Source organism: Lycorma delicatula, chromosome 12 (genome assembly GCF_047948215.1).
Source record: "Lycorma delicatula isolate Av1 chromosome 12, ASM4794821v1, whole genome shotgun sequence".
Lineage (NCBI taxonomy): Eukaryota > Metazoa > Arthropoda > Insecta > Hemiptera > Fulgoridae > Lycorma > Lycorma delicatula.
In genome coordinates, this window is record NC_134466.1 from 24,611,433 (window position 1) to 24,635,258 (window position 23,826).

The 23,826-nt window shown below is 33.6% G+C and overlaps 1 protein-coding gene across 1 annotated transcript in view; it reads right to left on the reverse strand.

The window, feature by feature from the left end:
* LOC142333371 (uncharacterized) overlaps positions 1 to 23,826 on the reverse strand; it is a 109,886-nt gene that overhangs the window by 17,395 nt on the left and 68,665 nt on the right. The window contains exons 5-8 of the mRNA XM_075380392.1: positions 18,214 to 18,341; positions 11,028 to 13,289; positions 6,571 to 6,639; positions 755 to 844 (exon numbers count right to left, since the gene is read on the reverse strand). Of these exons, the coding sequence (XP_075236507.1) occupies positions 755 to 844; positions 6,571 to 6,639; positions 11,028 to 13,289; positions 18,214 to 18,341 (2,549 nt within the window). The remainder of the gene's footprint in view (positions 1 to 754; positions 845 to 6,570; positions 6,640 to 11,027; positions 13,290 to 18,213; positions 18,342 to 23,826) is intronic.

Genomic DNA, 23,826 nt, shown 5'->3' on the forward strand with positions numbered 1-23,826 from the left:
TTTTCAAAGTCCATTAGAAGAAAAATCACTCAAAAACAAACCAAGCGTTTTTGGATTTTTCCAACACATCAGTGGGTATAGTTCCATTTTTGTGGAGCTAATCACAAGCTATTTATCCTACTTACATACAATGGGAAGTACACAAAAGAAAAGAAAACTGATTAAGATCTGTCGTTGAAAGAACGGGAACTTGACAACTGCATGAAAACATCAGTAGAAGTTGAAAGGAAATGAGAACGAAGAAGGATGAAGTTAATAGATGTTAGCCTTAACAACAAAACTAACTTGAACTTAGCGTTACCAGGGTTAGTTAATCAAACTTTTCCTGGAAGGAAAGCAAGATAAGAAAGATCATAATGATCACAAAATTCATATGATTTGATGCATTGCATTATTTCACTGTGGAGAATAGTCAGACATGATATTTTCTATAAATCCAAAGACCTGCCTTAGAACTGCCTCACTTTGTTGACTGAAAATTCAGTTGATTTTATAAATCGAAGACAAAACTTTACTGGAAAAATTGTGCATAATTTCAGTGATTAGATGCTGCCACAACTGCATAAGGCATAACAACTCCTGAATACTTCTATTGATTTATATTAAGTTTGTAGTAATAAAAAAAAACTTATTTTTTTATTAACTTATTAACACTGGGAAACGTAACTTTATTATATATACTTTTATTATACATAATGGAAAATTGTAATTAGAATATTATTACTCTTTTATTTATAAATTTGATGAGTCTTACATTTAAATAATCAAATGCAGATGCACATTCATTTTCATCTTCACAGACTGCACATGCACCTTCTGTTAAGGTAGAGAATTCTTTTCCATTCTTAAAAAAAAAAATAAAAACATCTATTATTCATGATAAAATTAGCCATTGAAAGAAAATATAAAATATATTCATAAGCTTATATTAACCATTACACAATGATTACAAAAACGTAATTTTCTGCTAATTGAACTCAATTGATCACTGTTGACACAAAAAGGTAAGTAGCATGTGATAAATTATATACTATTCATCCAAACAGCCATCAGGGTCCACTAAATATCTTTAATTTACTACTTTATTAATCAATTTTTTCTTTTTGGATAGTAAATTCTATATTATATAAAAAAAAGAGTAAAAAAGGCCCAGTGAAATGAAAACTGCATTCATCATTAATTAACTTTGGGAGCTAGTAAAAAAGATTAAATTAATAAGGCCGTAAACCAATGATTTACATTTTAGTAATAAAATTGCATTGATAAAGAGGATTCCTCCTTCAGTTACAATATTTTCTAAAAACATTTATGGAAGGTTATCAGTAAATATGAGTACTTCAATTTATCACCAAAGTTGTCAATATAGGGAACATTAACTTATTTTTTTGAGAAAAATTAAACCTTTCCATTATATTAAAAAATTTCCTGTTCAAAAAACATTTTGCACTGAATAGTCACACACATATTGAATTTGAAATGCAACAATTTAGATCATATCTTGAGCTATTTTACTGTATAACCAGGAACCGTTATAATGCATAAAACTGGGCTTCACCTTTTTGTTTTTTTTTCAGTATTTCCTTTTCTTATAAAATTTCTCTATTTTTCATATATTTCCTGTTTTATTTTTGTCTTCAGTCATTTGACTGGTTTGATGCAGCTCACCAAGATTCCCTATCTAGTGCTAGTCCTTTCATTTCGGTATACCCCCTACATCCCACATCCCTAACAATTTATTTTACATATTCCAAACGTGGCCTGCCTACACAATTTTTCCCTTCTACCTGTCCTTCCAATATTAAAGAGACTATTCCAAGATGCCTTAGTATGTGGCCTATAAGTCTCTTCTTTTAACTTTTTTTTTTCCAAATGCTTCTTTCTTTATCTACTTGTGCAACACCTCTTCATTTGTCGCTTTATCCACCCGTCTGATTTTTAACATTCACCTATAGCATCACATTTCAAAAGCTTCTAATCTTTTCTTCTCAGGTACTCTGAACGTCCAAGTTTCACTTCCATATAAAGCTACGCTCCAACCTATATACTTTCAAAAATCTTTTCGTGACGTTTAAATTAATTTTTGATGTAAACAAATTATATTTCTTACTGAAGGCTCGTTTCGCTTGTGCTATTCGGCATTCTATATCGCTCCTGCTTCGTCCATCTTTAGTAATTCTACTTCCCAAATAACAAAATTCTTCTACCTCCATAATCTTTTCTATTCCTATTTTCACGTTCAGTGGTCCATCTTTGATATTTCTACTACATTTCATTTCTTTTGTTTGTTCTTGTTTATTTTCATGCGATAGTTCTTGTGTAGGACTTCATCTATGCCGTTCATTGTTTCTTCTAAATCCTTTTTACTCTCGGCTAGAATTACTATATCATCAGCAAATCGTAGCATCTTTATCTTTTCACCTTGTACTGTTACTCCAAATCTAAATTGGTCTTTAACATCATTAACTGCTAGTTCCATGTAAAGATTAAAAAGTAACGGAGATAGGGAACATCCTTGTCGGACTCCCTTTCTTATTTCGGCTTCTTTCTTATGTTCTTCAATTGTTACTGTTGCTGTTTGGTTCCTGTAGATGTTAGCAATTGTTCTTCTATCTCTGTATTTGAACCCTATTTTTTTTTAAATGCTGAACATTTTATTCCAGTCTACGTTATCGAATGCCTTTTCTAGGTCTATAAATGCCAAGTATGTTGGTTTGTTTTTCTTTAATCTTCCTTCTACTATTAATCTGAGGCCTAAAATTGCTTCCCTTGTCCCTATACTTTTCCTGAAACCAAATTGATCCTCTCCTAACACTTTATTTTATTGATCCACTCTCCTCTCAATTCTTCTGTATAGAATTCTAGTTAAAATTTTTGATGCGTGACTAGTTAAACTAATTGTTCTATATTCTTCACATTTATCTGCCCCTGCTTTCTTTGGTATCATGGCTATAACACAATTTTTGAAGTCTGATGGAACTTCCCCTTTTCCATAAATATTACACACCAGTTTGTATTATCTATCAATCGCTTCCTCACCTGCACTGCGCAGTAATTCTACAGGTATTCCGTGTATTCCAGGAGCCTTTCTACCATTTCCTGATACATTATTGATTTAATTTGTATACAATATTCAATGCTAATGACCCAGTTCTAATCAATATTATCTTTTAAAAAGTTTTTAAAGTTAAAGTAATCCTCGATGGTTACAGATGTATTTAGTTAATAAATTTATGTAATGTAACACTGGATGTAGTTTTCATTTAACAATAAAATTGCTAATTTTATGGAAGAGTAAAATAAGATTACTAAACAAAGCTGTTTAATGATCCAGTTGATGTAATAATTTTTATTTATCTATCATTAAAGGGACAGACACAAAAAGCTCTTTTTTGTTGTTTCTGGACTCGGTCACAATCTTCACTATAACATTAGTTCTGTATTATCCATTAATTCTGTTCCATTTTAGCTCTGCATTTGGGAAATCATTTCACTTGGGGGTAGAGTCTAATTTTTTGTCTTTTTTGTCAGTTATTGTTTTCCTTGAAATCTTTAGAATAGATCAATAACGATTTTTCTGAATTATGTTAATACCATTTAATTTTGGTTCAGCTGGTCAAGAGGGTAAAAAAATAAGGCCACCTATTGGATCTTGTATTTCAAAATTATAGTCAAAAGTAGAATAATTTTTCTTTTACATAATTACCAGTAGGAATAATTTTTTACTTACACACTTTGATACTTTAATGTTCCACTTAATTATCTTCCTAAGTCCATTGTTATATAACTTTCACAAGCTACACTTTGCCAGCTTTTTTCAGCTTATGATTCATAAAAGAAATGGGAAATGTCATTTAGGGTATTATTACTGTTTTTAATATAAAAGTTACAAGATTTACCCTTTGAAATAAATTTACAGGTTCATATCTATCTGCATTTCCTTAATATTTTTTTTTTTAAATTGCAGTATAATTGATACAAATTATTACTTATTAAAAAAAACTAGAACTGTGCTATTTGAACAATTAGTGATTAATATTAATTTGATAAAAAAAAATACATAAATAAGCATAAAATGTATGACATGATAGATAAATAAAAATGATAACATCAACTGGATCATTAAACAGCTTTGTTTAGTAAACTTATTTTACTTTATCAGTAAAACTAACAATTTTATTATTAAATGAAAACTATATCCAGCATTACACTACAGAATTCATCCTTTCTAAGGGAATCCTTTTGATTAAAATATCAGTTGATTAATATTATTAAACAAATGTTTCTTAACTGTGTCACTAACTTAACCTGAACTTCATTTGCAAATTGCTTATTTCTTTAATTTTGTGAAATGTCTGTCATAACTTATTTCCATCTTAAAAATTTCACCAACATATAATACCGTATATTATGAAATTTAAGCTGTATGATTGGCAATATTATAGTAATACTTTAAAGTTAGTTATCAAATAAAAAAATTAGAGTAGATAGAAGTTTTTGAAATTATTTGAAAGTTTCAGTTAAGTTTTGTTACAATGCATTTGAATATCAAAATTATCTCTGAGCTTAGTTTTCATACTGTTGAAAGAATATTGTAGTAGGATAAAGGGCAAAGATTACAGTTTGGTTAAAAATTAAATAAAGTGAAAGCTAAAGAAAAAAGGTTTGAACAGAAGGTTTGAGTCTTCAATTTAAAAAAAAATTGTATAGAATATAATTATTATTTGCAGTGAATGTCATCATTAAATTCGCAGATGCGTATTTTTTTTCTAGTAAGAAGGTCTTTCCCCGACTTTCAGAGAATTTCTTCAAAATTAACACGTGCATACAGGCCACAGATACATTTTATTCAATAAGTTTAATAATATTTTGTATTATACCAGGTGAAAAAAAATCAAATTTTGGCGTTTTAATTTGTTATATCTCTTGGATAATGTGTACAGTGCTGATTTAAGCTTAGAACAAAAATTCAAGTTTAGTTGTATACATGGCCGTAGATTGATTCCGTATCTTTCCGCTTGACAGCACCGCTAACAAAGATCGCGATAACCGAACAGAAAGTCTTTTGTGTTTTACATTAAGCTAAATGTGAATTTATTGTTTAATGTGTGTTCCGAAGAAAGTTTTTCATGTGATCCTTTGAATGACAGTAGCGTTCGTTGATGGCAAAATGACCCGAATTTCTAGACGAAGGTGTCTGAAGAAAATGTTGAACGTGTCAGAGGACCCTCTGACACGTTCAACATTTTCTTCATTTCTGCGTAGCCCTAAACAGACCGGCCCCAAACTGGTAATGAGAGTGTAGAAATTAAAAAAAAAAAACTTACATATGCGTCTGTACCGTTTACAGCTGTTATAATTGAAGCCTACCGACTACTCAGTCAACTTCCCGATCGAGATGTTACAGCATTAAGATGACGATTTTCTTTATCTTATTGTGTTTAATGATGAGTCAACATTTCATCTTAGTGGAAAAATTAACATGCACAATATCAATCTATATCTGGAAGTGAGAAAATCCCAATGAACTTATTATGGCCAAAATTAAATTTTTCTGTATGAAATCCTGAAGGTAAAAAAAAGGTTACGGGGTATTTTTTTTTCAGGTTGCTTATTTGATTATGTTCCACCAATATGGTGGCTCTTTTCTTGACTACAACATGGACCAAAAAATTTTATTTGATTTACAAGATGGAGCGCCTGTTCATTGGCATAACTCTTGATCAATTGAATGACATTTTCTGTAACTGCTGGATTTGTCAGTGTGGATCCGATAACAGAACTTGTTTGCGGCGGCTTTCCAGGTCAGCCGATCTAACCCCCATTTGTTTTTGTTTCTTTGGGTTTTTATTAAGGATTTTGTGTATATGCCTCTGATAGCTAATAATCTATCCGATTTGAGGGGCAGGATTGAAGCAGCTGTCGCCTACATTACTCCACACAAGCTAGTTAAAATATGAAACGAACTCTCCTATCGGTTAGATGTATGCTTCATGAAATGTGCTCACATTGAACCACTTGTACTTCAAAAAACTGTAAACGTTATTCTTTCATTTTATTTATGACTCTTTACTGTTAGTCAAAATTAATAAAATATATTAATTATCTTTAAAACCTTGATATTCTATTTTTACATAAAGTTACTTTTTCTCTTTCCTGTTTAGCCTCCGGTAACTACCGTTTAGATAATTCTTCAGAGGATGAATGAGGATGATATGTATGAGTGTGTAAATGAAGTGTAGTCTTGTACATTCTCAGTTCGACCGTTCCTGAGATGTGTGGTTAATTTAAATCCGACCACCAAAGAACACCGGTATCCACGATCTAGTATTCAAATTTGTGTAAAAATAACTGACTTTACTAGGACTTGAACGCTGGAACTCTCGACTTCCAAATCAGCTGATTTGGGAAGACGCGTTAACCACTAGACCAACCCGGTGGGTTTACATAAAGTTACTATACTAAAATAATTCTCTTTTTTATTTTAATATATTCAGTGTATACAAAAGAAATTGGTTCCGGTAATTTTATTACTATTATTATTAAAAAATTTATATTTTTTTAAATTCTTACATTTGGAATTTCAGTTCCATTTCCACAAACTAAACCGTTCTTTCTTGTACAGCAACATTCGTTTACAATCTTAAAATGAAACAAACCAAGAAAAATTGTGTAAGATAAAAAAATTTGTATAAAATAAATTAACAATTAATCAATTAAATAAAGCGGTTAATTACATATACATATATTTGTAGCCTACCAATTTTTATGCTGATACTATACTCTTAAGTTCTATTTAGACGTTTAAGTATACTGCATGTACACAGTACAAGTATGGACACAACAATTCAGTACTGATTCAAACACTAATTGCTAGTGATTGCAGTAATTGCAGTAATTGCAAAAAAAAAAAGAAGGCAGAATAAAATGTGATTGCAAATAAATCTATATTTAATACATCTAGTCGTTGTATAATATGATTATTATTTAATCATATTAAATTTTATTTTCTAATTTATCGTTAAATATGATTAAATAATAATCATATTATACAACGACTAGATGTATTAAATATAGATTTATTTGCAATCACATTTTATTCTGCCTTCTTTTTTTTTTTGTTTTTAAAGGCAATGACTATTCATTCTAAAGAAAACATAGCATTAATAAACTTTATATTTCAAAGTCAAATTAATTAAATACGGATATACCTATCGGCATTTTGGTCTTTTTAGGTATCCTTTTCATTAAAAAAATTTTTAATTTTCATTACTTTAATTAACGAGGTCAATGAATTTCTCTGTTTCAATTCAAAACCGCAAAAAATGGAGATAGAGTAAAAATGAAAAACGGATTAATTTGTACAAAATGTAAAAAAGCTGACAACACAGTTGTTGGACTTTCCCGTCACTCCGCGTTTTGGGAAAGTTTTACAACTGTGTGTTATTTCTGATGTATGGCTTATGCACACTCATACACACACAACTTAATTTGAAATATATATCATTTTATTTAAATATATTTTTTAGTTTATTTAATTTAATGATTCTAACTAAAGCGCGCGCGCATACCGTATTTAATTCGCGCGGGTGTGGTGGTACTAGCGGCAACGATTGGCGCTAACTAGACTAATCTCACAACCTACATAGAACAAATTTCGCTTGTACGGTAGGAAAACTGGTGTAGCAGCCAGGCTTAACGCACCAGGTACCGAAACGAGCTAACAATCAAGTTCGAGACTCATCCAGACCGAGTTACTTATTTACACTTTAAATATTATTCATTTATTTAATTCTACTGCACACCTGTGATGTCACAACATATCAGATGACAACACGGTACGGATCCGTCACATGTGGGTGTCTTTCCCACGGGGTCAAGATGTATGTTGAAAGGAATTGTTAAACTGTTGTTTAAAGGAGGCGACAAGGATCCCACTGTTAGTTCGTCTTAAAGGTCCCTGACGGTTATTGGTAAAATGTTAGAAAAGGTCTTGTATCTTCGTATAAAAGAGAGGCTGACAGCGCGTGGGTTATTGATGGAGAACCAGTACGGGTTTCGTCCCGGAAAAGGTACCGAGGACGCCATACTCCGTGTGGTATCGACGACCGCGGCGGAATATGTCTTGGGAATTTTCCTGGACATTTCCGGTGATTTTAATAACCTGTAGTGTGACCTTCAGCTATTTACCAATTACAAAGAAGATATCGTACTGATAGCGAATTGCAGGTACTGCAAAGCTGTTTCAGTCATCGCGATGTTTCGCTCCGCTAGGATAATCATGAGGTTGGAAAGACATTGTCTATGGGTTGTTCCCAAGACAGTGTGTTGGGTCCTCTGCTGTGGGTGGTCGAGTTTGATTCTCTTTTGCGGCTGAGATTGCCCAGCGGGTGTCGCGTGGTGACTTATGCCGACGACGGGCTCCTGCTGGTCGAAGGATGCTCGCGGAGGGAGGTTGAGCTCAGAGCCACTCGTGCATGCAGTTGGAGCTGTGGGGCCATCAACACAAGATGACGTTCAGCCCGGAAAAGATCATATGATGCTCCAGAAGGGCCGTTTGGATATGAGTCATAAGCATGCGTTTCGATGGCAGGCCTTCATATTAAATATGTTCAGGCTCAGAAGTACCTTGGGGTATTTCTAGATGAGAAGTTGCAAAGCACCTTCAATACGTCGTGGAGAAGACCTGTAGTGCCTTCTTTGGAATTCGACGTGTGGTCAATCCTGATTGGGGTCTTAATATGTGCAAGGCTATTATGTTATATGCAGCGTCTGTTTTAACGGGGAGGCTAAAATTTTAAAGTTGCCGGAATATTTTACTGAGGAGCCACCGACTTATGTTGCTGACGGTAACGGGTGATCGATATTATTGTGGTCGAAAGGCAAAACGGTGGTTGTGTATTTTTATCAAAATCAATTAATCATTCTCTTACGCTGCGAGGAAGTTGGGCGAGTTGACTTCCAAAAAGATCCGGGAAATCGAGCTACCTGGATTTGATTTATGGCAAGTTAGATGGGATGAGTCAGAAGACGGGTGGTATACGCATGATCTCTTCCCAGATATTAGATGGTTGTGGCGTGCCTCCTGAATTTCTCCAAACAAGTATGTCACAGTTTCTTTTTTGACACGGTGTTTTCGGGGCAAGATGGATAGATTCAGCCTGACATATAGATTTATGGCTGCAGTGCAGGGAGTTAGATGACGCGTTTTATGTGCTACATGAGAGCATAAAATATGATGAGAAACATAACGAGACTGGACATTCTTTGGTTAGTACTGAATTTGCATCAGAATTGGGTAACCAGGCCGAATGGTCTATAGAAATTCATGGTTTATCTAGCAAAAGAAAGGATAGCGATGGGGGTTTAGTCCTAGCTGCGCTTCCTTTGTTTCCTTTGTCTCTTTTGCTTTTATTATTCTTGTTAATTCTTTACTTGTTATATTATTATTTATGTTTTGTGTGCTTTAGTTTTAGTTTAAGTTGTGTATCGGATTCACTTTTACCTCCTCAGGTAGGTGTAGGTGTTTTCAGTTCTTTCGCTCAATAATTGTGGATTCAGTATTCTTTAAGACTAACTGAGATCTGTTTTGTTTCTACGTGTCCACCTTTGTTAGAAGTACATCGATGGGAATGTTGCTTGCAGCATTCATAGCTTCCTGGCTAAGGTGAGACTGCAATATGTCTACCACTGAGATTTTTGAAGATGACCTCTGGTAAAGCCTATCTGGGCTACTTACCAAGGGGGTGCCATGGTGACTGGAAACATCATATGGTGGGTGCTTCCCCTTCAGGGCCAGTAGATACTGGGCTGTCAACAAAATATTCCTATAATATTTGTACCTCATTTGATGAGCCTAGACAGGTGCGGCATACAGCATTATAGTTTCGTATATACCCTTATTTATAATACAGATGGTTCTGAAATTAAGCCCCCAACAGGGTTAACCTGCTCTCTGAATACCGAAGAAAGCAGAACAAGCCTTTTTCGTAACATATTGAAAGTGCTCCTTGAATTTAAGATTTGCATCAAGAATAACATCTAGATACTTCTGCTGTGGGTCATACTTAATTTGATGACCTGCCATTGATACACAAGGTTGTTGTGTAACAAGTAGTTTGCTGTTGACCAATATCATCATTTTCTCTGGGCTAAATACCATCTTATGTTACAAACTTCACAACTGTAGTATCTTGCAAGCCTGAGTTACAAGATACTCCAGAATCCATTTCTAATGCAACTATGTAACTCTAAGGCAACTCTTTATCCCTAAACATAAAAGTATGACTTAATAAAAAATATAAAATTTGTTATTTCGTTAGTTACTGAATTCAATTTAAGTTTACATAGATAATCTGCAGTGAATTTTACTTTTTCTTATTGATAAAGAATGCTGCAATTGATTTTTTTTACAACCACATTAATATCTTTTTTGAGGTGAAAAGTAACAAATATCATTCAGATTATTAAAGTCAATACATCACTTTCTAAAGCTATTTGACATTAAATCAATCAGTATGTTGCAAAAGAGAAACAATTTGTTTATTTTTTTTGGATTTTACTTTGTCAAAGAAATCTTACCATAAAAACAAAATGTGCACACATATTATCTAGTTAAAGGAGAATACAAAGAGTTTATGTGGGTGTTTTTTTACACATATGTATTTCAAGAATCAAAATCAATGAAGCATGCACAATAAATTTTCACTATCAAACTCACAAGTTTAACACTTAAAGATAACTTTGATATATACATAAACCTTTTTATTTTCGATATATTAATGTGGAAAATAAGGGCTCCAGAAAATATAGAAAATTAAAGAATGTGTCTATCTAAATAGATTTCAGCAAATAAGTAATATAAGCCAATTTCCTGATAAAGCTTACACAAAATATAAAAACATATCCCTTTGTTGCTGTATCTTTGAACCTCATGAGATTCTGAGAATTTGTTTCTTTGGCCCCCCCAACATAGTGACTTTAACAATAAAAATATATATTATTTTTATTATATGAAAAAAATTTGTTACCTGTTCTTTGAACATAAGTGGATATTTTTCCATTAGTGCTGCAAATCGTTCATGATCTGCTATTCGCAATATATGAATATTTGGAGGGCAAAGCATTTCTGGATCCTTTTTTTTTGGTAAAGTGAGATATTCCATGAATTTTGGATTAATTACAGAAGGATCTGATCTTCCGGATGGAGACGTTCTGGACAAATGCAGTGGTTTCAGTGGTTTTAATGGTTTTTTTTGTAATGGTATTGATCCATTTTGTTTTTGATTGTTCAATGCTGGAAATGGCAATTGGTGTAAGCCACTTGAACAATATCTCAATGAATCCTTTTCACCATTCAAATCACCATTTTTAACACATGGTCTATGTGTACAAGGTTTTGAAGAAGGCTCTTGTGGTGGTTCCTGAGTTATCGAAGTTAATGATGAAGACGTTCTAGATAAATTTAATGGTTTTTCAGGTAATAATACTGATCCATATTGTTTTTGATTGTTCACTGCTGGAAATGGCAATCTGTGTAATCCACTTGAACAATATGCCTGTGAATTCTTTATACCATTCAAATTACCATCTTTAGCACTAGGATCTGAAGAAGGTTCTTGCGGTGGTTGCTGAGTTATCGAAGTTAATGATGAAGACATTCTAGATAAATTCAATGGTTTTTCGGATAATGATTCTGATTTCTTTTGTTTTTGCTGCTTCAATGCATAAAATGGTAATCGGCTTAGGAAATTTGAACAATATGCCTTTTCACCATTCAAATCACCATGTTTAGCACATGGTCTATTTGCACAAGGTTTTGAAGAAGGCTCTTGTGGTGGTTGCTGAGTTATCGAAGTTAATGATTCAGGTAATAATACTGATCCATATTGTATTTGATTGTTCACTGCTGGAAATGGCAATCTGTGTAAGCCACTTGAACAATATGCCTGTGAATTCTTTATACCATTCAAATGACCATCTTTAGCAGGTGGTTCATTTTCACAAGGTTTTGAAGAAGGCCCTTTTGGCGGTTGTTGAGTTATTGAAGTTAAAGATGAAGATGTTCTGGATAAATTCAGTTGATTCAATGGTTTTTCGGATGATATTGATCTGTTTTGTTTTTTATTGTTCACTGCTGGAAATGGCAATGGGTGTAAGCCACTTGAACAATATGTCTGTGAATTCTTTATACCATTCAAATGACCATCTTTAGCACATGGTCTATTTGCACAAGGTTTTGAAGAAGGCCCTTTTGGTGGCTGCTGAGTTATTGAAGTTAAAGATGACGATGTTCTGGATAAATTCAGTTGATTCAATGGTTTTTTGGATAATGATATTGATCTGTTTTGTTTTTTATTGTTTTCTGCTGGAAATGACAATGGGTGTAAGCCACTTGAATAGTATGCCGGTGAATTCTTTACACCACTCAGATCACCATCTTTAGCAAATGATCTATTTACAAAATTTTTTGAAGAAGGCCCTTTTGGTGGCTGCTGAGTTATCGATGAAGTTGATGATCTTGTATTGGCCGAACTAGTTTGCTTACTCAAGAGTTCAGAAGTCCCGCATGGTGGTAATGGTGATGGTGGTGGTATTAAACAACATTGAGATTTTATACTTTTTTCAGGTGGTGGTGGTGGTGGTATTAAACAACATTGAGATACTATACATTCCTTAGGTGGTGGTCCACTGTCAAAAGTTACGCATGATGGTGATGGTGTTGGTGGTGGTACTAAACAACATTGAGATACTATACATTCCTTAGGTGGTGGTCCACCTGGAGGGCACGGATACTGTTGTGACATACCCATTGTAGGATATGGTAACTGTTGTGGCATGCTTATCATCGGCAGTATCTGTCCATTCAGCATTTGCCCATTCATCATACCCACTGAAGGATACGGTAACTGTTGTGGCATGTTTATCATCGGCAGCATCTGTGCATTTAATATTTGTCCATTGTTCATACACATTGAAGGATACGGTAACTGTTGTGGCACACATATCATCGGCGGCATCTGCCCATTCAACATTTGTCCATTCATCATACACACTGAAGGATATGGTAACTGTTGTGGCGTGCTTATCATTGGTGGCATCTGTTCATTCATCGTTTGCTGTTGAGATGTCATCGATGAAGTATGAAGTGGAATTTGCTGAGACTGTTGCGTTTCTAACATATTTTGCTGTGATATCTGTTGCAAATTTAATTTGCTGTGTACAGGTGATGCAGTGGTATCTGTTAAAAAATTAATTTTTGATGAAGAAGTCTCAGTTGATGGTGTTCGAATCTGTAATTACAAAAGAAAAATATACATATTTAAATTTCTAAAAAAATCTATGCTTCTGTAAAATAAATATATCGGTAATATTAAATCTTCTAGTTGCTAAAAGTATAATAATGCCGCTGATTTCTACACAAGTCTGAATTTAATTCAGATATTTGCTGAAATCCAGTAATTTTAATCATACCATGTAACTGTTGCCCAGAAAACTAGATCACCAGTACTGGGTGAATCAAAGGAATATGATAAGGCTAAAAAACATAAAATTAATAAAATCCTTACACGCTTTATTTAATTTATAAAATAAAATAAAACACACACACACTGAATGATTCATTAATAATGTAACAAACTTTCAGAACGTGTTCTAGAGGTGAAAATAAAAAAGAAAGGTCATATAAACAGAGGTTTGGAAATGCATCATTAGTGATTGTCAGTATGTGAAAGATTTCAGCCTGATTTTTGCACCTTCAGCAAAATTGAACCAGTCTGTTATTCATGGTACCCAAATTAAGGGGTCAATAATGGGTTTATATGAAATCTGACCTGAAAAATTGAAAAAGAAAAATAAATTCCAAGATTAACATTTTTGTACTTTTCAAGAGATCTTGGGTGAAAGACAAAAACTGAAGTAAAAACTTACACTATTTTATGATTGCCATAAAATAATTGGAGGTAGAAGAATTTTGTTATTTGGGAAGTAGAATTACTAAAGATGGACAAAGCAGGAGCGATATAAAATGCTGAATAGCACAGTCAAAACGAGCCTTCAGTCAGAAATATAATTTGTTTACATCAAAAATTAATTTAAACGTTAGGAAAAGATTTTTGAAAGTATATGTTTGGAGCATCGCTTTATATGGAAGTGAAACTTGGACGATCGGAGTATCTGAGAGAAAAGATTAGAAGCTTTTGAAATGCGGTGCTATAGGAGAATGTTAAAAATCAGACAGGTGGATAAAGTGACAAATGAAGAGGTATTGCGACAAATAGATGAAGAAAGAAGCATTTGGAAAAATATAGTTAAAAGAAGAGACAGACTTATAGGCCACATACTAAGGCATCCTGGAATAGTCGCTTTAATATTGGAAGGACAGGTAGAAGGAAAAAATTGTCTAGGCAGGGATGTAGGATGTAGGGGGTATATTGAAATGAAATCACTAGCACTAGATAGGGAATCTTGCAGAGCTGCATCAAACCAGTCAAATGACTGAAGACAAAAAAAAAATAAAATAATTTTGTTAAATGTGTAATAGATACATTCAAGTTTTAAGCAAATCTTTTTGAGGACTTGATTCTCAGAGTCTTTTGTCTTTTACCACACTGTTCTTCACTTGTGCTATTTTTGGCTCACACCAATTACTTCTTCTCAAATCTGACAAGAGATTAATTTCTCAAATCTGACAAATAACGTTATACTGATGGTATTAAAACTTTGGAAAGCCATCGGTCTAAATATATGGAACTGTAAGGTGACTACATGTAAATATAAAAAACTTTTTAAATTTCTAAAAAAATTTGTATTTCTGTCATGCTGAGAATTTTCTGAATACACCTCATAATTAAAGGTATATTTAGAATACACCTCTAACTATGAGGAAAAATAGGAAGAAAATAGTATGCTCCCTGATTTTAAATATCTTAAAATTTAATTCCTTATTAACTTTGTGCTGTTACCTTAGTTAGATTTTTATAAATCTAATACCAAAATAAAACTCACTCTATTCTCTAACTTTCAATTATGTGAACACATATTAATATTTTTTTTCATAATGTGATTTAATCAGTAATGCAATTGTATAACATATACAATTCCATTTATTTCTAAATAAATGGCTTAAACTTTACTGTTCATGCAGTAATGAAGTTATCTCGATAAATTTACTCCTAAAACCAACCTCAGAATTTAATAAAAAGTAACAATTAAAAAGAATCACATCAATTTATGAGTTTTAAGTAATCATTTACGTACTAACACATATTCATAGAGTATGAAAATAAACTTGATTTGGTTTTATTTGATGAATATATATATATATTATCATATATTACAAAATAAAAATATTCCATATTCCTCTGTACCAATAAATTGTGATTTTATAATGAAAAACCAACTTGATCAACTGAAGTATAAGTAACAACGGCTACTTATACTCTCTCTCTTTATCTTTTCTCTCTTTAGCCTCCGGAGCTATCGTAAGGTTTACTTCAGAGGATGATATATATGAATGTAAATGAAGTGTATAGTCTTGTACAGTCTCAGGTCGACCGTTCCTGAGATGTGTGTGGTTAATTGAAACCCAACCACCAAAGGACACAGGTATTCACTATCCAGTATTCAAATCCGTATAAAAATAATTGTCTTTTGTAGGATTTGAACTTTAGAATTTCGACTTCGAAATCAGCTGATTTGCGATGATGAGTTCACCACTAGACCAACCCAGTTGGTTACGGCTATTTATATTGTAAATGCGTTCGTTCATGTCAGTCAAGGTTATTCGGTAGTAGACGGGCTTTTTCAACAACCAAGATGCTTCTACGGTGTAGTGGGGAATCTCCCCACCCCAACCTGCTGTGCAGTAACTTTCTTTCTTTTTTCCTGTTTAGCCACCGGTAATTATCTTTCAGATAATACTTCAGAGGATGATATGTATGAGTGTAATTAATTGTAGTCTTGTACATTCTCAGTTCGACCGTTCCTGAGATGTGTGGTTGTTAATTGAAACCCAGCCACCAAAGAACACCGGTATCCACGATCTAGTATTCAAATCCGTGTAAAAATAACTGGCTTTACTAGGACTTGAACGCTAGAACTCTCGACTTCTAAATCAGCCGATTTGGGAAGACGCGTTCATCACTAGACCAACCCGGTGGGTCTGACACCTGGACTGCGCTGAACTGCAATCTAATAATTTCATCAACAACAGCGTCGTGGTGGTCAGATCGTTTGTAGCTGGTAGGAATATTAGGGAGTGAACCTGTTTTCCGAAAATTACGAAAAGTCGCGCTAATTGTTATGGAATGTGGGGAGTCTTGCTATTTGATAAACGTATTTCATATTCTACTGCAGCAGATGTAGTATTACTATTACATTCATCCAAAATGAATACCACAGAGTATTCCTCTGTTGTAAATAAGTATGGCATTACTAAAACGGTAAACCGATCACGTTTTAATTAAAATTCACAGAAAACCTTTGCTAACGACAGCACAGTTTACAGTATCCGATATATTTAATGTACCTTACAGAATGATTTAAAAACTAATACAGAATACTGTATTAGTTAATAAGATAATGCGCAATAGCGCATTATCTTATGTTGTTATTTTATTACCGACTTTGAAATAATAATATTTCAAATAATTTATATTTTTGTCACATTGATAAAACAATTCTGGAAGTAATTTTTATTTTACAATTTCTATTTTTCCAGATTTCTCAAAAACGACTGCATATACGGTTCTTCCATTTTTCAGGTCAAAAACTATACAAAAATCACTAATTTTGACGATTAACGTCCTAAAAAGTTTAGTACGATCTCATTTTACCGAGGTAACTGAAATCTTTCACTACCCATAACTCACAAACGAAGCGTTTTAGGACATATGTTTATATGAACTATTTCTATTATTTTCAAGAGAAGAATAGGTTATGAAAATCCCGGGAAAACTCCATGATGATATACTCTTTAAACAAAGTGTTTATAAAAACAGTTTCAAAAATTCAGGTGATGGTCCCCCGCGTTGAAATAAAGAAAAAAATTTCGGAAACGTTTAGTTTACCGCTTATCCACCATTTTGTATTTTTAACATAAAATTTAACTTCTCACTAATGATTATATTTATATCGAGCTGAAATTTCATATACTGCTATAATATGTAGAAGTTTACTTGTATAAAAATAATGAACCTTATCTCTCAACCCATTTCAAAATTGTGACCGTATAAACTTTTTGATTGTTAATATCTTTGCAACAGCTGGTTTATTTAAATGTTCATGTTATTACAAAAAAATATTAAGCCTTTTATGACAAAGAAAATTCCACCACATATTTTTAAATCCGTTTATAAGTAACAAAGTTATGGCAGAAATTCTTGAAATGAGTCACTGTTAAAAAAAAAAAAAAAACAGTTTTCATTTCCTCCCAAATAAAATTAAATAATTCGACACCATCTCGACTGGAATCTTTTTATTAATGTTTGTCATGTAATAAATTATAATAATTTAATCATGTTGAAAATATTACAGTAAAATAAAATATTACTGAAACCATGAAAACATTATAATAAATAATAATAATAATAATAATAATAAGTAACGGGATAATAATAATAATAATAATAATGTAGTAACGGGAGGTAGCCCTCTTGCCTAGGCCATTTTGGCTCACCTGCACTTAAGAGCAGTGAGTCGGGGTGTGTCCGATGATGGCATGGGGGACCCTCAAGGGTGGATTGAGGGCGCGAGGCTATGGGTGTGCGCGGCGCATGCCTGTAGCCTGTTTATAAGAAGGATTCAACTGCCACGGCACCCTGGCGCGACCGATAAGCTGCTCAACGGCGGTTCTGGTCGCCCTAAGGGTGCTTAGAAAAACTATAAACGAGACTCGTAGAAGAAAGAAAGAAGGATGTGGTATTGATAGGTTGAATTTTTTAATTTCATGGTCTTTTGAGAACCTTATCTCAAATTTTAATATCGAGGCCCTTTACACCCCGTAAGTGTTGTGTGTTGTACTTGTCTTTTGTGTCTTAATGTTTTGTGTAGTTAAAATAATAATCGTATAATGGGTAATATTAGTTTTAACTGATATCTAGAAATTTTTAAATGTTTTTTCTCTTTTATCAACATCAACCGAAATGTGTGCTAGATTCAACTTATGATGCAACACTCCATATTCAAATAAATCTACAAAAAGTAAAAAAAACTTACAAAATCGCTTGTATTATTGTCTTCTGGGCATAATGGTTTTTCTTTGGGGATATTTTTTAATTCCCTTTCTCTTAACTCGTTTTCAGTATAATATCTCGAATCAGGCGAAACTTGACAGTTGTAAATAGCTAGAAAAAGAATTAAAAAATATTAATTTATTAATTAAAACATTTAAAAGAAAAAAAAACCAGAAATGTACAATAAAAGGTAATATATTATTTATTTTACTAGAAAAAAGGCGGGCCTAAAACACGCCGCAAAAATGTTACATGGTTTATTGTTTCATAACACATGATTTTGTTAAACGTTTTTGCCAATTGTAACTAAATAACGTTCATGAATTCAGCGAATTGACAACAACAACAAAGACTTTTACAACGAAAAGCTTCAAAATTCTAAAACCGTCTACATTGAGAATCAAATATTTTCTAGCACATTCAATTTTTAAACTTACCATCTGTTTTTTATTGGGGGGGAGGACGAAAAACGCCTGTGCGTTATCATCGTCCGGAATTTTCTTTAATAGAAAGGTAAAATAACTCTAAAATAATACAACTTATTAGGTTTAAAATTAATATAAATCATACAGGGTGTCCCATATAAAACGCAACCCATCAATCACTCATCCATGAAATTTCAAAAGTCAAGGTTAGTCCCCTACTCGAAATGGACTGAAATGGACTCGTCCAACATCTGAACATCGCGGCGACGCAGTAGAACACTACCGATAGTAACAACAATTCAATCATAACGTTCAGTGTATTGCTTGCTAGAGACAAGATGGTGTTTTCGCTAGATGAACCTGTTTTCATTGTCGAGTCGTACTTCAGTACGAAATCAGCGGTTGCAGTGCAAGATTTGTTTCGCCATAAGTACCCGGATGAACCGGCTCCTAACAAAACATCAGTATTAAGGTTAGTCACAAAATTTAGACAGACCGGTTCTGTTAATAACAAGGAACACAAAAGATCTGCGTCGGTGTTGAATACAGATACATTAACTGAAATTACATACCGATTACTCGCCTCGCCAAATAAATCGATCAGACGTTTGTATGCTGAAATTAATTTGTCTAAATCATCGGGCGACCAAACGATTACAATTACGGCCTTATCGCATTCAAACGGTTCATCGACTTTTGAGCCCGACAAAGAAAAACGGCTACAATATTGTCAACGGTTTCGTCGATTTCTGCGCGAGGGAGGGAATTAACGTTACGGGTTCGTTATTTTTCACAGATGAAGCACGGTTTCATTTGGACGGCTACGTAAACAGACAAAACAGTACAATTTGGAGTGCTGAAAATCCCCAAGTTTATCACGAAAAACAATTACACCCGCAGAAGTCGGGCGTGTGGTGCGCGATATCGCGGAAGAAAATAATCGGCCCTATTTTTTTCGAGTACACCGTTAATGCAGAACGATATCAGGATATTTTATTTCACTTCTTTGCACTCTTGGAAGAGGAAGACAGACACTGCCGGCTACAACATGACGGTGCGACATCGCACTACGCAGGTTCAACTTCTGATTTCGTCGAGGAATTCTTCGGTAATCGTGTTATCGGTCAAAGCTTGTGGCCACCAAGATCTCCAGATTTGACTGCGGCGGATTTTTCTCTATGGGGTTACCTCAAAGAAAAAACCTACAGCGACAAACCACGAACACTTGAACGATTGAAAGTCAATATTGAACAAGCTGTATTAATTAGCCAGCCACAAACTTTGAAAAAAGTTGTAAGAAACGCTGTAAAAGGAATTGAAGCTTGTATTCAAGAAGATGGCGGCCACTTCCAATATTTACTCTAAATGTAAGGTAATGGATGGTAATAATAAAAATTACATTTACATTTCCACATGCCTTTTTATTATTTCAATACCTACCAATATAAAGTTGGGTTGCGTTTTATATGGGACTCTCTGTATAATAAAAATTTATTAAAACAAAAGTCAAAAAAGTGAAATAAAGCCAAAACTAATATCGCAGACGGAGTCTTTAAAATATAAAAGTTAAAATAATAGAATAAAGAAACTATATGAAATTTACCTAATTCCGATAGGTTGTGCAAAAGGCTCCCTTCTCGGATAATAAAATTAAAGACATGATATTACATTTTTTGCAGTAACCTGGTACTACGCAAAAACAGAAACATTCAAAATTTCGTTATTATTGTACAAGATACCACGGATGTTTCTGGGTAGATTAAATTTACGACGCAACGCCGCATAACATATGCAGTCTTTGAGAAAGTGGTGGCAGTTGCACGTGTGCATAGGGGTGCGTGTCCTCCTGATAATAGGTACTCGTGTGTGATCCTCGTATGTCGTATCCCCAATCGGCAGAGGACTACTTCCTCACGACGAGTTTTTTTGCAAGATGAGTCCCATGGCAACATTGAATCTTTAATCCGTCGGAGTTTATTGTCGACGGTAGTCGCCCAGTCACTTTGCCACCCTGCTCTTAGTGATTGTTTTACATAATTAATAAAATCAGAAATAGCAACTCGGGTGGTGAAAGGAGGTTGAATACACGCTTCTCTGGCAGTATAATCTGCTTGTTCATTACCTGGAATCCCTACGTGGCTAGGGATCCAGCAAAAACTTACTTCTGTGTTGCGATTACTCAACTCAGCGATTGCATTGTAAATTTAAATGACGACTGGATGTTTGGAATAAAAGTTTTCTAACGCCTGGAGAGCACTACACGAGTCACTGCAAATAAGAATGTTTCTATATTTAGGGTTAAAATGATATTTAGAGCCTTATTTATAGCGAGTAGTTCAGCGGTGAACACACTCGTAATACCGGGTAGGCCAAACATTTAAGTTCTTTCATTGACAACAAAAGCACAACCAACGTTTATCATCTGTTAAAAGTAATAATTGCAGTTGCTGTTTTTACGATGGGCTCTTTAAAGCAGCAATTGCAATTATTATTTTTAAACGTGGCATATTCTATTTCTGAGTTGAAACTTACATTTTAGATGAGATCAATTAAAACACGCATATGTGGAAGTATTTTTATTAAAATTGTTTTCAAAAAAATTACAATTGTATCTATATAGTCATCTAACAACAATAGTAATAGCATATTCAATATATAACAATACAATAATTAAAAAAGAAGCTTTCAATTGAAAAATTACGACTTACATTAATGTGAAGGAAGAATCTGATGTGTTTTAACGAGTTTGTTAATATCAGGTTCTAATTTATTTAAAAACAGCCGTAAGTCGCCGCGATATTTAAATTATCAATGATTAAGACTGTAACGTGATCTTGGGTTAAGCTGAGAACGGGTGATACATGTTGCAGTCTCGGTCTTTAAAGATTTCAATACCTTAGCACAAAATGAACAAAAGCCAAAAACTGCAACGCTACATTAGACTACACAATTTTCCATTAAAGCTAGATCAAAATCCCTTAATTTCTATATTTATTTGTATCAAAAGCAGCATTAAAGACAAAAGTGGCCTTTTCTCTTTAATGTGGAATATTTCGGTTCAGGAAATTAGGAGAGACATACAAGAAAAGAAATTAAAGCTAAAGTCTTAAAGCTTTTAAACAATTTTAATGCAGTATACTGAAAAAATTTCGTTTTCCCCATGCACTTGACCGAACACGAAGAAAAACTATCAGATTTTTATAACTTTTCTTCTCTTTGATTTTTTTACTTCCTTGTCGCTTTTCAGATTTCTACGGAAATATCCATTTTGACTAGTTTCGACGTGACGTATGTACGTATGTATCCCGCATAACTCAAAACGATTAGCCGTAGTATTTTGATATTTTGGATTTAGGACTGTTGTAACATCTAATTGTGCAGTTTCCTTTTTGATTGCAATTGACTGAACCAAAAGTGTCCAAAAAGCCTAAAATCCATAAAAAAATTTGGATTTTGAACTTTTTATTAACTGCAGTAATAAGCCCTCATTTAGAGCTTTTTCACGATATATCATAAGTGGCACTTATTTTCATCGGTTCCAGAGTTATAGCCAAATAAAATTTTAATTAATGAAATATTTATATCTTACAAGGGAAAGCACATCGGCTCGAATCAGACTTCATCTTCGTTTTTTTAACACTTTTTTTTAATTTAAATATATTGATTTATTAATAATTATTAGCCGATGATTGTAAAAACAATTTACAATGAATGATTATTCAAAAAACAATAAAAAAAAATAACATGAAAAGAAAGTCAGACGTTATTAGTGAAATAAAATTTTATGTTCTTTTAAAAATGTGTATATGTAATTTAACAGACATCTTACCTATGAGTATATGTAACAAAGTTGGTGAAACACCTGATTATTTAATATTAAATGAAAATTATAATTTAGAATCGTATCATTTTTGGATTTCCTAGTTTAATTTTATTTAATTATTCTGGAATTTCTGCCTAAGTTTATCTATAATAAGGTTAACTACAGAGGTTTTTTTTTTGTTTTTTTTTTTTTTACTTTTAACCTCCGGGTTCGCAGTTAAGCAATAATGATTAATGCAAAGAGGATGAGATTGAGATGAATGATTTGTAGCGTGTGTGAAAAATGCCATGCCTGACCGGGATTCGAACCCGGAACTACAGAGTTACTGAAAAGTAGACCCTCACAAGAACAATAGTTACGAGTACACTGATTTTTATATTAAAAATTACGACATGCACGATTTTTAATAAATTGCAAAAATTCTTATCTTTTAGTTCATTACTTCTCTGATATTGTCGGATAATATTCTCCCTAATTGATCATTTCGTTTATTTGTTTTTTGTTGTAAATCATTTAATCGCTCTTTGGTTTGATATAATTCTTCTGATCTTAATTTGTCTATACGTTCTCTAGTTTTCAAATTTTCTCTCTCTTTATATTCATCATCTTCTCTTAATTTTTTTATTCTTTCTTTGGTTTTAACAAAGACAATGCCTGATGACAACATTCCTCTCCGCTTATTCTGAATTTCCCTTCCTAGACGTTGAAGAGTCACGCAGTATGAGGCTACAGTGATGGTCGTACCACGTTCCATGAATTCCACCAAGTGAACTCCATTCCGGTCCCAGAACACAGTAGCTGTACACTTTCTGTTGGAGAAGGTTCGCTTGAACTTCTTTGGTTTACTGGGAGAATGAGAATGCATCCACTGTTTGGATTGTTCTTTTGTTTCTTCAGTTTCGAAATGTACCCGTGTCTCGTCCCCTGTGACAATTTTGTTCAAAAAATCTTCATTGTGGTAGCGCTGGAGAAACGTTAGGGAGGCGTCCATTCTCGTTGTTTTGTGTCGGTCGGACAGCATCTTGGGAACCCATCTCGCACACAGTTTGCGGTACTGAAGTCTCTCACTCACAATGGTGTAGAGAGCTGATCTTGAAATTTCAGGAAACAAATCGCTCGATACAGAAATTGTAAACCGACGATTTTCTCCAATCGCCTCATCCACTCGCTCATCGAGATCATCGGTTGACACTCGCTTCCTTCCCTGACCGCCTGCATCATGAACATCTGTACGTCCTGCTTTAAAGTTCCTGTACCATTGTCGCACTTTGCTGTCACTCATTGAAGTTTCACCGTACACATTACTTATTCGTAGATGAATTTCAGCCGCATTACACCCCTCAGCCTG